Source organism: Ranitomeya imitator, chromosome 4, assembly GCF_032444005.1.
Source record: "Ranitomeya imitator isolate aRanImi1 chromosome 4, aRanImi1.pri, whole genome shotgun sequence".
Lineage (NCBI taxonomy): Eukaryota > Metazoa > Chordata > Amphibia > Anura > Dendrobatidae > Ranitomeya > Ranitomeya imitator.
Window position 1 is genome coordinate 353,999,512 of NC_091285.1, and position 16,179 is coordinate 354,015,690.

At 43.7% G+C, this 16,179-nt stretch overlaps 1 protein-coding gene across 22 annotated transcripts in view; it reads left to right on the forward strand.

Annotated features, from left to right (window-relative positions):
- Window positions 1-16,179, forward strand: part of LOC138676110 (mucin-19) — a 769,116-nt gene that overhangs the window by 664,571 nt on the left and 88,366 nt on the right. For all 22 annotated transcript variants that reach the window (XM_069765013.1, XM_069765031.1, XM_069765021.1 and 19 more), the window contains 2 exons: window positions 500-531; window positions 611-782. In XM_069765013.1, the coding sequence (XP_069621114.1) occupies window positions 500-531; window positions 611-782 (204 nt within the window). The remainder of the gene's footprint in view (window positions 1-499; window positions 532-610; window positions 783-16,179) is intronic.

Genomic DNA, 16,179 nt, shown 5'->3' on the forward strand with positions numbered 1-16,179 from the left:
GGAATCCGGCTCTCTGCCCCTACATCATGCTGCATTTAGATGCGTAGTAAAAAATTAGTGTCAGATTATTATTATTATTATTTATTATTATTATTATTGCGCCATTTATTCCATGGCGCTTTACATGTGAGATTCCCTTTAAATGTAGACATAACAATTTTAAGGTCTGGCTTTTATATTTCCTAAAACTAGGTTGCAGTATAGTATAAAGCAGAATGGTAATGCCTTTGTAAAACTGAAACTGAGAAATGTTAATTGGAACATAAATTATTATTTGTACAAAGTAGCAATTCCTGCAATAAATAATCACATAGGCAGGCCCAGTGTGTCCTACTTCACACAGTGTAATTGCAATATACAGTATGTTGTAGTTGCTGTGGTATTGGGTGCATGTGCACATAAAGCTGACTTTTGTAGACCATGCTTCACTTCACCCTGCTTTATTTTGAGAACAATACATAATAGAACTTGATTCTATTTAATATTTTTGTATCAACAGATTGCTGTTCACCTTCAGGAGACATTATAAATGTAAGTTCTTAGGAGCATGCATGTAAAAAACTCCTATATAAATGTAGCTAAACTCTAAATCATTGTGCTGTTACTTTAGGACGGAGAGACCTGGGAAATTGCCTGTATTGTATGCACTTGTGATGGAAAGACTGGAAGAATGAATTGTGCCCCTCATAATTGTAACCAATACAATGTCTGTCCGAAAAACGAAAGAAGGGTTTTTGGAGATCCAGCAAAGATATCTGGAGACTCTTGTTGTGGACATTGTGGTAAGTGTGTTTTTGTCCATCTTCCTATATCTTGCAAAGCATTTTTGCTTACCGTATATACTCGAGTGTAAGCCGACCCGAGTATAAGCCGAGGCACTTACTTTTGCCATGGAAAACTGGGTAAGCTTATTGACTCGAGTACAAGCCGGGTATGCATGGCTCCCCTTTCCCTGTCCTGGTATGAATGCCTCCCCGTCCCTGCCCCTGTCTGCATGCCTCCCTATTCCTTCCGTGTATGCATGCCTCCCTCTTCCCTGTCCTGGTATGAATGCCTCCCCGTCCCTGCCCCTGTCTGCATGCCTCCCTATTCCTTCCCTGTATGCATGCCTCCCTCTTCCCTGTCCTGGTATGAATGCCTCCCGGTCCCGGCCCCTGTCTGCATGCCTCCCTATTCCTTCCCTGTATGCATGCCTCCCTGTTCAGTCCCTGTATGTATGCCTCTCCTTTTCAGTCCCTGTATGCATGCCTCTCCCGTTCAGTCCCTGTATACTTGCCTCCCCCTTTCAGTCACTGTATGAATGCCTCCCCTGTCCCTGTCTGCATGCCTCCCCTGTCATTGTATGCATGCTTCCCCTTCCCTGTCCTGGTATGAATGCCTCCCCCATTCAGTCCCTGTATGCATGCCTCCCCATTCAGTCCCTGTATGCATGCTTCCCCTGTCTCTGTCTGCATGCCTCCCCTGTCATTGTATGCATGCTTCCCCTTCCCTGTCCTGGTATGAATGCCTCCCCCATTCAGTCCCTGTATGCATGCCTCCCCATTCAGTCCCTGTATGCATGCCTTCCCTGTTCAGTCCCTGCATGCATCCCTCCCGCGTTCTGTCCCTGTATGCATGCCTCCCTTTTCCCTGTCCTGGTATGAATGCCTCCCCCCTGTTCAGTCCCTGTATGCATGCTTCCCAGTTCTGTCCCTGTATGCATGCCTCCTTATTCCCTATTCCTGTATGCATGTTTCCTATTGAAACAAAAAAAAAATCATACTCACCTACCTGAATGCCCTGGGTGCTGGCACTGCATCTTGTTCTGGCCGCCGACGCCTGTCTGCAGCTCTTCCTGTGCTCAGCGATCATGTGGTACCGCTCATTAAGGTGATGAATATGCGCTCCACCCCTTTGGGAGTGGAGGATGTGTTCATATTCATTACCTTAATGAGCGGTACCATGTGACCGCTGACCACTGAGCACAGGAAGAGCTGCAGATGCCAACAGCCGCAGCCCAAAATGACATGCAGTGCCAGCACCGAGGGCGAGCAGGTAGGTGAGTATGGTGTGCGCGCCAACTCCCGACACCCACTGCTCTGTCCCCCTCCCCCGCCGGCTTTCTGTACCGTGACTTGTGTATAAACCAAGGGGGGCGTTTTCAGCACAAAAAATATGCTGAAAAACTCGACTTATACACGAGTATGTACAGTAGTTCTTCAGGATTAAATACAACAGGTGATAGCTGCATTCAGAACCATTGTTAAGAGAAGTGACAGAAGCGTTGAATTGAGCAGCGATTTTTTTTATACTATGAGGGGAAAAAAATAATTTACATGCATATTTTCTTTCTTCTAATGTTTTTGCCCTTGATTCTTTTTTCATGGATATGTGTGATTTTTGACAATCTGTTAGTTTGAACAAAACTATTTGGCTGTGTTTTGCAAGTTAACTAGACTTTAAAACTAAATAATTATCAATAAATATCAATGTGAAAACACTAATTGGTCAAAATTTTATCACTAATATAGTACTGTTTCAATTTATTATACTGAAAAACATGATCTCTTAAGGGAATTTTCCCCTACTTGAAAAGTTATTTTCAATGGCAATGGAAAAAAGCAAACAAAAGTCAACAATAGAAAGAAGGATAAAATATGAAGCAATATAAAGCAAGAATACAAAAGTAAAACAGTAAACGCTACAGCAAAAGAGTCAAACATCTGAACATATTAAATAACCAAACTTACAATGTACATGAAGTACCAGCGTAGTATAAAGGGGGAGGGATTTTAAAAAGAACAGGGAAGAATGGTAATATAAAAAAATGGGAAATTAAAGGTAAAGGGAAAAGGGGCAGACAACAAATAATGGCCATGTATGCCCCACCTGGGACATACTACCTATTCAGTCAAAAAGACTTAAGGCATAAAAGCGATCTCAATCCATATTCTTTCCATACCCATATCAGAGCGATAGTTTAAACAGGACACCCAAATACCATAAAATGTTATAATTCAGGGAGATGCCTTAAATGGCTATCATAGAGATGACCCCCCTCCACCTCTTCAGGGAGACCCCTCCACCTCCTGAAATGTGTAATTGTTACCAGTAGAATAAATAATTTGGGGTAAGATCCCTGAGAGGGCTGACTTCAGCCATACTCACTGTTTAATTGGGGAGGAGTGAAAACAGTCAACCAGCCTGAGAAGAAGTGCTTCATTGTAATAAAGCTGAAAATTGTCAGTCCTGCCACCTCCCCTCCCCCATTTCGGTCTCCACAACATTTCGAGTTGAATATGAGGCTGACCAGGACCCCATACAAACAAGCGGTTCATCCTAACAAGCTATATACAGAAGGAAGAAGGTAGGGTTATGGAAAGGGCATCATTATGGCTTATTGTATAGCACTATAGTTTTGCAGTGTTGTGGTTCAGGGATTAAATTCATGATGTTAGGAACACAAGAATTTTTTTGTTGGCCTCTGGATCAGGACTCTATAACACACTAGATGCTGCAAACTATTTTAAAGTCAGGTCCCCTACTGTGTGACATTTAGCAACAGAAACATTTTTTTGTGATGTGCGTGAGATCTGTAGACAGCTTAATTTCAACCCAACTAAATGACAAAGTGTGATATGGCGGGCTGTCTAACTTTTTGCAACTGAAAAATTTTAATTTTCTTTTATTTGTATTAGGTCTGCAGACAGTTTCATAGCACCACAGCACTAAATGACAAGGTGGGATATAGCAGGCTGTTTCACATTTAGCTAGTGAAAAAATATTATTTAGAATGCTATACTCGTGCATGGAGCACAATAGAAGCAGTGCACAACACACTTGTAGGACATGTGCCCTGCTGGCTTTGTCTGAGAACCTCAGTAATGGCCCCCAAAAAATGCTGGAAGGTAAATTTAGCCACACTGGACACTAGCTAACTACACTATCTGACTAATATACAACTGCCTAGCTAACTAGCTAAAATCTTGCTAGTGACAGTGGGCGCGTCAGGATCAGCCTCTCTTCGCTGTTAGTGTCAAAATGGTGCTAAAACAAGATGTCTGCTCTTTATATGTAAATGGACATATGATTTCAGCAGCCATTGAAACAAGCCGTGGTTTCAGGACATTGTGGATGTTTCCTGCGCCCTGATTGGCTAGACAAAATGTGCACATACCTGTATAAAGTTAGGAAAAATATATATTTTGCCACACTTTTTACCCAATTATACCGATTTTTAACAATTTTCTTAAATTTTGTTCATGTTTCCAATCACAGATCTGAATGTGCCATATTTGTGCCGAATTTATGATTGGCGATTGTTTTCTGAACAAATTCGCTCATCACTACTCGCAAGCGTATGATCTATAGGGAACTAGAGGTAACACAAAAGGTAATAGTCATGTATGGACCAGCCATCTTAAACCAATCACCAGGCAGTATGTTTTCAAGTATAGGTACAAAGTACTACCAAGTGCCTGGAAGTGAGAACAGGGGATAGTTTCTTAGAATAGTGAGGTAAGATGATAGGGCAGTCTAAAGAAATGTGTTTTTAGAGCATTACAGAAAATTGGTGCAGCATGAAAGGAGTTCTGGAGACAAGAAGGGGAGGTTCAGATGGTAAAGGGTGTTAGTCATGTGATTAGGGAACAGAGAGGATGGATAGGGTTTTAGACAGAGATGAGGGAGGAGATTTAGGGTTGTGCAGAAGTATGAAAAGCTTTGTGTGTAAGAGTGTAAGTTTATATTGAATTCTGTAGCAGATGGGCAACCAGTGCAAAGACTGGCACATGGTGGTGGCATTAGTGTAGCAGTTCGACAGAATTATTATCCTGACTGCTGAATTCATGATAGATTGGAGTGGCCAGAGTTTAGTGAGAAGGAGACTAATTAGTACAGTAGAGAGTTGAAGAAGTCCAGGCGAGAATGAATCAGAGAATCAGTAAGAGTTTTTGCAGACAAAGGTTAGAAAAGGTTTAATTTTAGAGATGTTTTTGAGGTGCAAATGACATGAGCACGTGATCGGATGTAGCGAGTGAAGGAAAGATCTGAGTCAAATATATCCTCAAGACAGAATGCATTCTGCTGGGAAGTTATAATAGAACCACAAATGGAAATGTCAATTTCAGGTTTCGGTAGCTTAGTAAAGGGGGGGAACACAAGGAGTTCAGTTTTTGACAGATTAGTTTTAGATAGCGGGAGGACATGTTGTTAAAGACAGCGGACAGGCAATTAGTGCAATTTTGTAGTAATATGAAGTCAAAGTCAGGAAAAAAAGTGTATGATTGGATGTGATCACCATAGAGACAGTACTGTAAACCAAATCTCCTGAAGGTTTGGCCTAAAGGGGCAGTGTAAAGAGAGAAGATGGGGCCTAGGACTGAACCCTGAGGAATCCTGACAGTAAGGGGAAGAGGAAGCGAAGAAGATCATGCACACGATACACTGAAGGAGCAGCCAGAGAGGTATGAGGAGAAGCAAGAGAAAGGAGTGTCCTTGAGGCCTATGGAGCAGAGCATAGTGAGGAGGAGCTGGACATCCACAGTATCTAAAGCTGCAGAGAGAGCCAGGAAAATCAGCAGGGAGTAGTGACCATTAAATTTAGCTGTTAGTAGATCATTAGATAATTTAGTATGGGGCAATTTCAATAGAGTGTAAAGAGCAGAAACCGGATTGTAAAGGGTCAAAAAGAGAGTTATCTTAAACATAGTATATAAGTGGAGTGTAGACCAAGCATTTCAGGAGTTAAGAGATAAAGGGGAGATTAGAGACAGGTCAGTATTTGATAGTGCTGTTATGGTAGAGGGATTTTTTTAGTAATGGATTAATGTTGGCATATTTGAAGGAGGAGGGAAAGCTACAGTAAGAAAGAGATAAGTTAAATATTTTAGTTAGGTAAGTACAGACAGCCAGTGAGGGCATTACTACCCTTACTTGTGTAAGGGGCCTGCTGAGCAGAAGCAAAGAGGAGGGGTCCAGACTGGCTGAGATATGCTGCCCCCCTTCTTTTTCTTCTGCTCACCGGGCAGTTTAAAAAACACTTTATTTGTGATAAGGGGTGGAATTCAGATGCTTCTTCAGAACCAGTTGCAGAACCGGCAAGAAAAAAGTGCTCCGGTCCAGTTCTAATGACGGCATCTGTACTCCGAGGTGTCTCTCAGGGGGCAGCACAATCCTCCTACAGCAGGAGCACTGTGCCATTCCCTGAGAGATAGCACTCTGCAGTGCAGGCTGGGCTGGCTCAGTCCTGACAAAGGATATAATCATTCACCCCAGCCTGCAGTCAGCAGCGGAGCCAGGAGCCGGGCAACCGATCGCTCCCCTCCAGCAGCGTCACAGCTATCAGGCTGTGGAATAACATGGAGGGGCGTGGATAAAGGGAGGGGTGGGGCTGAGAGAACCGAAGAGGAGGAGGCACTGGCAGAATGAGAGAAAGAAAAGAGCGGGAGACAGAAAAGATGAAGAAGTGTCGAGAGAGAGAGAGGGAGGAGACAGCAAAGATAGAGGCAGAAGACAAGAGAGAGGAATGAGGCACAAGAGAGACAGGTGAGGGGGCTGTGTATAAGACACTGGCTGTCTCTTCCCTGACTTACCACTTTTTCCTGCACTGTCCCCTTGTCTGACTGCAGTATATTGGCAATACATGCCAGTGCTGCTTGTTATTTATGATAAATTGAATACATTATTTTGTGTCCCTTTTCTATTGGCTGCAGCCAGGGCCACCATCAGGGCATTACTGCCCTGACTGGTGTATGAGGCCTGCTGAGCAGAGGGGGCCTGTATTGGGCCCAGGCCCGGCTTCCTAATCTGCTGGGCCAGGCCGGTGGTTCTATACTACAAAGTGGGCCCTTTAAAATGCCTAACTAGAGGCCCTGTGCGCACACTGTGTCGTTTGCATGCACTGACATGGACCGTAGCGGCACTTGACAGTACGTGCTCGACGCTGTGGCCTTTGTCAGCGCATGCACGCGGCTGCGGCCCCGTCAGTGTTTGCAAGCATGAGAGTGCTCGCACACAGGGCCTTCAGTAACAAGTTTGAATGGGCTGCCGCGGCGCGTAGGGCTCTTCTGTCTGACGCTGGCCAGTACCAGCATCAGAGCATCTGTTTGGTTTCTTGCGCTACTCACCACCAGTTCAAACCAAGGATCCTCTACAACAGGAAGAAAAAACCTCCACTATTCTAGAAAAAACACCACAGAAAAACAGGCAAAGGTGCTTACCTGTCTAGGCCTCAAATCAAATGCACTCTCATGGTGCAGTGGGCCCAAGTAAAGATGGCGACTACACAGGTGTGATAATACCAGATAAGACAGCTAGCCTACAATCAGGGAATGGCTGCTTGGCACACCAGTGCAAATAAATAATCTGCAGCAGTGTTCACACAGAGTATGCACAGCAACTGGCTCATAGCCTATTAGTAACGCCATGTGGCGGGCTGACCAGCGCTAACTGTAATGCATCCCGTGTGAACAGAGGCCACAACTTACAAAGCCATCAGAGCCCAACTGCACCTCAAAAAGTAAAAGTAAAAAAAGTGCACAAGTACATATCAAAATATGTAAGGTATTAGTTAATATTATGGCCACAATACATAAGCTGGCAACCTACGTCAAGGGTCCTCACACTTGCCAGTCCTAGTCTAACAGCAAAAACTACAACAGAAGGAAAAAAAGGAGGAAAAAACCTCCACTATTCTAGAAAAAACACCACAGAAAAACAGGCAAAGGTGCTTACCTGTCTAGGCCTCAAATCAAATGCACTCTCATGGTGCAGTGGGCCCAAGTAAAGATGGCGACTACACAGGTGTGATAATACCAGATAAGACAGCCAGCCTACAATCAGGGAATGGCTGCTTGAAACACCAGTGCAAATAAATAATCTGCAGCAGTGTTCACACAGAGTATGCACAGCAACTGGATCCTAGCCTATTAGTAACGCCATGTGGCGGGCTGACCAGCGCTAACTGTAATGCACCATGAGAGTGCATTTGATTTGAGGCCTAGACAGGTAAGCACCTTTGCCTGTTTTTCTGTGGTGTTTTTTCAAGGATCCTCTGCACGCCCGACCATGGACGCACCTTAGCTCTTCTTTCACCACCATCTCAGGGACCTGGGTGAGTTCCAATATGGAAACTTTGCTTTATACTGTATACTGTATACTGTATATAAACTGCTGTATATACAATATATAAGTGATACTGCGACTCTGCTGTATATCCTTATTATATAGGTGATACTATGACTGGTGTGTATAGTCGCAGTATCACCTATGTAACATGTATACCGCAGTATCTCTTATATATTGTTTTTATAGCAGTCGCAGCATTCTATAATGCTGTATATAAGCCTCCATCCCGACCTGGAAGAGAAGAAAAATAACTTAATATACTCACCTGTGGGGCAGATGGTCCGAGGGTTGTCGCTCTGCTTGGTCTGTCGCCTCCCATCTTCTTGCGATGCCATCCTCCTTGTTCCATGTGGATGATGTGTCCCTGCATCATCCACACAGGCTCCTCGGCATCACGCTCCTGTGCATGAGTACTTATCTGCCCTGTTGAGGGCAGAGCAAAGTACTGCAGTGTGCAGGCGCTGGGTCTCTCTGACCTTTCCCAGAGAGACAGATGGTGCAGGATCATGGGCAGGATGCAGACATGGGGCAGGATGGAGACAGGTGGTGCTGGATCATGGTCAGGATGGAGACATGGGACAGGTTGGAGACAGATGGGGCAGGAACATGAAGAAGGATGGAGACACATGGTGCAGGATCATGAGGCAGGATGGAGACACATCGTGCAGGATCATGGAGCAGGATTGAGATATGGTGCAGGATGCAGACACGTGGTACAGGATCATGGGCAGGATGGAGACAGATAGGGAGGTATGGAGACAGATGGGACAGAATGGAGATAGATAGGGCAGGATGGAGACATATGGTGCGGGACCATGGGGCAGGATGGAGACAGATGGTGCCAGATCATGGGCAGGAAGGAGACATGGGACAGGATGGAGACAGATGGAGCAAGAACATGAGGAAGGATGGAGACAGATGGTACAGGATCATGAGGCAGGATGAAGACAGATGGGGCAGAATGGAGACACATGGTGCAGGATCATGGGGCAGGATGGAGACACATGGTACAGGATTATGGGGCAGGATGGAGATATGGTGTCGGATGCAGACACGTACAGGATCATGAGGCAGGATGAAGACAGATGGGGCAGGATGGAGACACATGGTGCAGGATAGAGACAGATCGTGCAGGATCATGAGGCAGGATGGAGACAGATGATGCAGAATCATGGGGCAGGATGGGGAGATCATATGGGGAGAATGGATACTCATGAGGGCAGGATGGAAGAACATATGGATGGAGAAAGGAATGAGACACAAGGTGGCCAGGATGGGGGATATTGTTACCCTAGGGGCTAATTAAATAATGTGCTCTGCAAGTGGTGCTCTTGATAACTGTGTTATTTCCTGCAGAGACGAGCCCTGGCTGGAAGAAGTGATGGCAGGCTGTGCTGGATACACTGTATATTTTATACAGAGCTCTTGTGTACATTGTCGCTACTCGCCAGTGATTTCTGTATTACCTGTACACTGACACTATATACAGATCTCCTGTGTATAATGTCACTGATCACTGTACTATCTGTACCAGGACACTGACTACTAAGTACAGATCTCCTGTGTATAATGGTACTTAAGGTGATATTAGTATTATTTTTTTAATTAATGATCAGTATAGTAATATTCGGTCACTATGTGGTAGTAATATGTGGCCTGGCTGCAGTGTGGCTGTATTTGCTCCTTGTATGTGGTATTATAGGTCACTATGTAGTGGTAATATGTTGTCTGGTCATGGTGCAGTGGTATTTATTCCTTGCATGTGGTATTAGTTGGTCACTGTGGTGGTAATATGTTGTCTGGTCATGGTGCGGTGGTATTTGTCCCTTGTATGTGGTGTTATTGTGGTATTATTGGTCATTTTAAACAGTGAAAAAAATACAAATATACCTAAATTGTATTGGACAATTTAACAAACGATTAACAGGTTAGAGTAGAGTAGGGCTCGGCCAAAAGAGTCGACCTTGGTGTCGTGACGGATTAAAAAATCTTTTGGCCAAAACAAAAGCTGCTGGCTATATGTGTGATCTGGTGATGGGAACTGTTAATGTGTGATTGGTGAGGACGTGGTGCAGAAGTGGAGTTTTTCCAAGAGAGGATGGTGGGACTTTTGACAGTCCGAGGGGTGGAGCCTGGGCGGAGTCTCAAGGGGGCCCAAAAAATGTTGCCAGTACGAAGCCCCAAAATTCCTAGTGGCTGCCCTGATTACAGGGAATAAGAGTAACAGGAGCAGTAGGGCGTAAAGAAGCAGGGAGCTGGGCAATATCTTATTCTATAAGGGAAAGTAGTTTTGGTAAAGTGCAGAAAGGAAAAGGAGCCATGATATTAGGGAATTGGGAGATAATTTCCTCTCGAATATGATACACTTTTTCTTTGAAATAATTGGTCATATCAGCTCTGAGGTTGGTGATAGGGAACTGCACCTTGGGACTGAGGAAGGAGTAAAAAGTGTTAAATAGTCAATTAGGATTGATGTATAGTGAGGTGATAAGGGATTTATCTGCTATAAAAATCACTCATATAACTAGATTTTAGAAAATATATTTTTGAGAAACACTGTTTTATTGCAAATGTCAATGAAGGGACTTCGGTGTACCCATGGCTCAGGACACTTTTTCACCCCTTCAATTGCAATACTGTCTGATATTACTCCCCATCTTTGCATGTACCCACAGCAGAGCACCCGAGCAGCTGCATTCAGTGTCAGTGTGTACAGGTGCAAGCAGAGTTCTCATCTCCTTATCTTGTGTATAGGTATTGGCTACACAGGATTGCAAAGCAATGGTGGCCAATGCTAACAGAAGAAGGAAGGAGAATACGCAAACACTGACACTGTGCACACACTTTCCCCCTGCATATCAGTGTTATCTTTATCTCCTGTATTATTATTATTATTATTATTATTATTTATTTATATAGCACCATTGATTCCATGGTGCTGTACATGAGAAGGGGTTACATACAAATTACAGATATCACAGTAAGCAAACTAACAATTACAGACTGATTCAGAGGGGCGAGGACCCTGCCCTTGCAGGCTTACATTCTACAGGATGGTGGGAATGGAGACAATAGGTTGAGGGATGTAGGAGTTCTGGCATTGGTGAGGCAGTAGCTTCGGTAGTGGTGAGGAGGCAGCAAGATCAGTGCAGGCTGTAGGCTTTCCTGAAGAGGTAGATTTTCAGGTTCCGTCTGAAGGATCCAAATGTGGTTGATAGTCGGATGTATTGGGGCCGAGAATTCCAGAGGATGGGGGATATTCTGTATAAGGCTATTTGGTCAGTATTTTACATAATTATTTGTAAGCCAAAACCTGAAGTGGCTTAAATATGCAGAAGTGATTGATGCAAATGTTTCAATTATACTTTACCTCTCATTGTTCCACTTCTGAGTTTGGCATACAAATACTGAGGTAAAACACTGACCAAATATTGAAAATGTGAATCAGGCCTAAAACAGCCAATCGCTACACACGTTTTCATTTCTGATTGACATTGTGTGCGTGGGTATTGTTTTGTCGTTGCTTTGTGGAGATCCTTCGGTTTGGGCATTTTCTTTGCCTTGAGATTCTCCAGTGTTTTCCTCTAATTTTTTTTTTATCTGCTCTGAGACAACCCAGAAAAAATTGCAGTTGCTGAATCAATGATCCACAGTTTGGTTCAGGGAAATTGTAAAGTGGAGGACTTCTGCTCCCAATTCAGATTCTGAGCAGAAGAGACCTCCTGGAATGACCCAGCTCTCCGCACTCAATTCTGCTACGGTCTCGCTAGTAAAATACATGATATGATGGTTTGTAGTTTCTCTCTGTTGTCCCAGGATGAAGACATGAGATGTCTCTGTCAGTGCACCTGGACAGATGTCTTAGGGATTGGAACATATTTGTTTTTGTGTTTACCCCCTCTCTTCCTATTGAGGCAGGTGAACTTAAGATGTAAGGAGAGGAAACAGATCCTAACAGTTTGAAGTTATCCCTCTGCATACTAATGGTTATTTTCCACAAGTATCTTTGGTGAATATATCTGGAGTTTTAAGTACCTCTGCATTTGTTGATTCAGGTTCCATCTGAGATATTGACTGTGATTTTGCTGTTGGGTGTGGGTATACTGTGTCAACTCTCGTTAAAACCTACAAGAGAAAAAAAAGTAAGCCAAAACCCTGATGTAGCTAAGTAAAAAAAGCAAAAGTCCATTTAAATAACACAGAGTTTTTAGTAATACTGTTTTTTGATCAAAAAATAGCACAAAAGCCATCCCACCGCGTCAAGGTAACTCTGACTGGGACAGTCTTACAGGACTTGACGCGGTGGGATGGCTTTTGTGCTATTTTTTATCAAAAAAAGTATTACTAAAAACTCTGTGTTATTTAAATGCACTTTTGCTTTTTTACTTAGCTACATCAGGGTTTTTGCTTATTTTTTTCTCTTGTAGGTTTTAATGTTTTGTGGCCAATGTGAACGTGTGTTTAACTTCTGCATGTGTACCAATTCAAGATAAGCTCAATTTTTGTGTCTTTTTTCTGTGTCAAATCTCGGTCATCCTATTCAGATATCATTAATTGATAATTCTCCTCTTATCCAAAGTCATGTTACTTCTAAGGTTGAGAATGTGTGCTGTTATGATCCGGTGACCTTGGAGCAGCATGAAAACTTTCACTGGAGTAGGTGGTAACTATACTGACTGCAAATCCTGATCTTAACACCGCAACTAGAAGTAGCCGTGGGGTGTACCTAACAAGCCCTAGACACCTCGTCACAGCCGGAGGACTAAATACCCATAAAGATGGAAATAGGAATACTATCTTGCCTCAGAGCAGAACCCCAAAGGATAGGCAGCCCCCCACAAATATTGGCTGTGAGTAAGAGAGGAAAGACACACAGTCAGAAAACAGGATTTAGCACAAGAGGCCGCTCTAGCTAAAATTGGAAAGGATAGGACAGAGTTCTGTACGGTCAGTATTAAAACCCTTCCAAAAATATCCACAGCAGATTATACAAAAATTCCTCCATCTATCTAAAGACATGGAACGTATATCTGCAACTCCAGAGACTACTAAACTCAGAGCAGGAATACAATCAAAAACAAGCACACAGCTTGTGTGCCATAGAAAAAGAAACAGACACTTATCTTTGCTGAATTGGCAGCTAAGCAGGAGAAGCCAGACAGAGATCAAATCCTTCCCAAGAAACATTGATAACTGGCAAGGACTAATGAGTCCTGCAAACCTAAATACTCCAGTCAGAACTGCAATCAGTAGATACACCTGTCCAGGACTGCAGCCCAGAGACAACTGCATTACCACCTACAACCACCGGAGGGAGCCCAAAAGCAGAATTCACAACAGTACCCCCCCTTGAGGAGGGGTCACCGAACCCTCACCAGAGCCCCCAGGCCGATCAGGATGAGCCAGATGAAAGGCACGAACCAAATCAGCGGCATGGACATCAGAGGCAAAAACCCAAGAATTATCCTCCTGGCCATAGCCCTTCTATTTGACAAGGTACTGAAGCTTCCGCCTCGAAAAACGGGAATCCAAAATCTTCTCAACAACATATTCCAACTCCCCATCTTCGGAAAAAATCAAAATATCGTCCAAATATACAATCAAGAACTTATCAATATAAGTCCGGAAAATATCGTGCATGAAGGACTGAAAAACAGATGGAGCATTAGTGAGCCCGAATGGCATCACAAGGTATTCAAAATGGCCTTCGGGCATGTTAAACGCAGTTTTCCATTCATCACCCTGCTTAATACAAACAAGATTATATGCCCCCCGAAGGTCAATCTTCGTAAACCAACTAGCTCCCTTAATCCTAGCAAACAAATCGGTAAGCAAAGGCAAAGGGTATTGAAACTTGACCGTGATTTTATTCAAGAGGCGATAATCAATACAGGGTCTCAAGGAACCATCTTTTTTAGCAACAAAAAAGAACCCCGCTCCCAACGGTGATGAAGATGGCCGAATATGCCCTTTCTCCAAAGACTCCTTAATATAGCTCCGCATGGCGGTATGTTCAGGCACAGACAGGTTAAAAAGTCGACCCTTAGGAAACTTACAGCCTGGAATCAAGTCAATAGCACAATCGCAGTCCCTGTGCGGAGGAAGGAAACTGGACTTGGGCTCATCGAATACATCCTGAAAATCAGACAAAAACTCTGGAATTTCAGAAGAGGAAGAAGAGGAGATTGACATCAAAGGAACATCATTATGAACCCCCTGATAACCCCAACTAGTCACAGACATGGACTTCCAATCCAACACAGGATTATGTACCTGCAACCATGGAAAACCCAGCACGATAGCATCATGCAAATTATGCAACACCAGAAATCGACAATCTTCCTGATGAGCTGGCGCCATGCGCATGGTCACCTGTGTCCAAAACTGGGGCTTATTGTTAGTCAAGGGTGTAGCATCAATGCCCCTTAAAGGAATAAGGTTCTGCAAAGGCTGCAAGGGAAAACCACAACGCCTGGCAAACTCAAAGTCCATTAAGTTCAAGGCGGCGCCTGAATCCACAAACGCCATGACAGAAAATGATGACAATGAGCAGATCAAGGACACAGGTAACAGAAATTTAGGTTGTACAGTACTGATGGTAACTGAACTAGCGATCCTCTTTGTCCGCTTAGGGCAGACTGAAATGACATGAGAAACATCGCCACAATAATAACACAACCTATTCTGATGTCTGAATCCTTGTCGTTCCGTTTTAGACAGAATCCTATCACACTGCATAGGCTCAGGAGTCTGCTCTGAGAACAACGCCACAGCGCGCACAGTTCTGCGCTCCCGCAAGTGCCGATCAATCTGAATGGCCAGAGACATAGAATCACTCAGACCGGAAGGCGTGGGAAACCCCACCATAACATCTATAACGGATTCAGAAAGACCCTTTCTGAAAATTGCCGCCAAAGCATCATTATTCCATTTAGTCAACACAGACCATTTTCTGAATTTCTGACAATACAATTCTGCCGCCTCTTGACCCTGAGACAGGGCCAACAAGGTCTTCTCAGCTTGATCCACAGAATTAGGTTCATCATATAATAATCCTAAAGCCTGAAAAAAGGAGTCTACATTAAGCAGAGCCGGATTCCCAGATTCCAGGGAAAACGCCCAATCCTACGGGTCGCCACGCAGCAGGGAGATTACGATTTTAACCTGCTGAATGGAATCACCAGAGGATCGAGGTCTCAGAGCAAAAAATAGTTTACAGTTGTTTTTAAAACTCAAAAATTTGGACCTGTCTCCAAAAAACAAATCAGGAGTAGGAATCTTCGGCTCTAAAACAGGAGTTTGAACAATATAATCAGAAATACCCTGTACCCTAGCAGCAAGCTGGTCTACACGAGAAACTAATTCCTGAACATCCATGCTTCCACAAGACTCCTCAGCCACCCAGAGATAAAGAGGGAAGAGAAGATAAAGCAGACTGAAGAAAAAAAAATGGCTCAACACCTTTCTTCCCTTCTTCTGAGATGCATTTAACTCATTATTGGCCAGTTGTACTGTTATGATCCGGTGACCTTGGAGCAGCATGAAACCTTTCACTGGAGTAGGTGGTAACTATACTGACTGCAAATCCTGATCTTAACAACTAGAAGTAGCCGTGGGGTGTACCTAACAAGCCCTAGACACCTCGTCACAGCCGGAGGACTAAATACCCCTAAAGATGGAAATAGGAATACTATCTTGCCTCAGAGCAGAACCCCAAAGGATAGGCAGCCCCCCACAAATATTGGCTGTGAGTAGGAAAGGAAAGACACACAGTCAGAAAACAGGATTTAGCACAAGAGGCCGCTCTAGCTAAAATAGGAAAGGATAGGACAGAGTTCTGTGCGGTCAGTATTAAAACCCAAAAATATCCACAGCAGATTATACAAAAATTCCTCCATCTAACTAAAGACGTGGAACGTATATCTGCAACTCCAGAGACTACTAAACTCAGAGCAGGAATACAATCAAAAACAAGCACACAGCTTGTGTGCCATAGAAAAAGAAACAGACACTTATCTTTGCTGAATTGGCAGCTAAGCAGGAGAAGCCAGACAGAGATCAAATCCTTCCCAA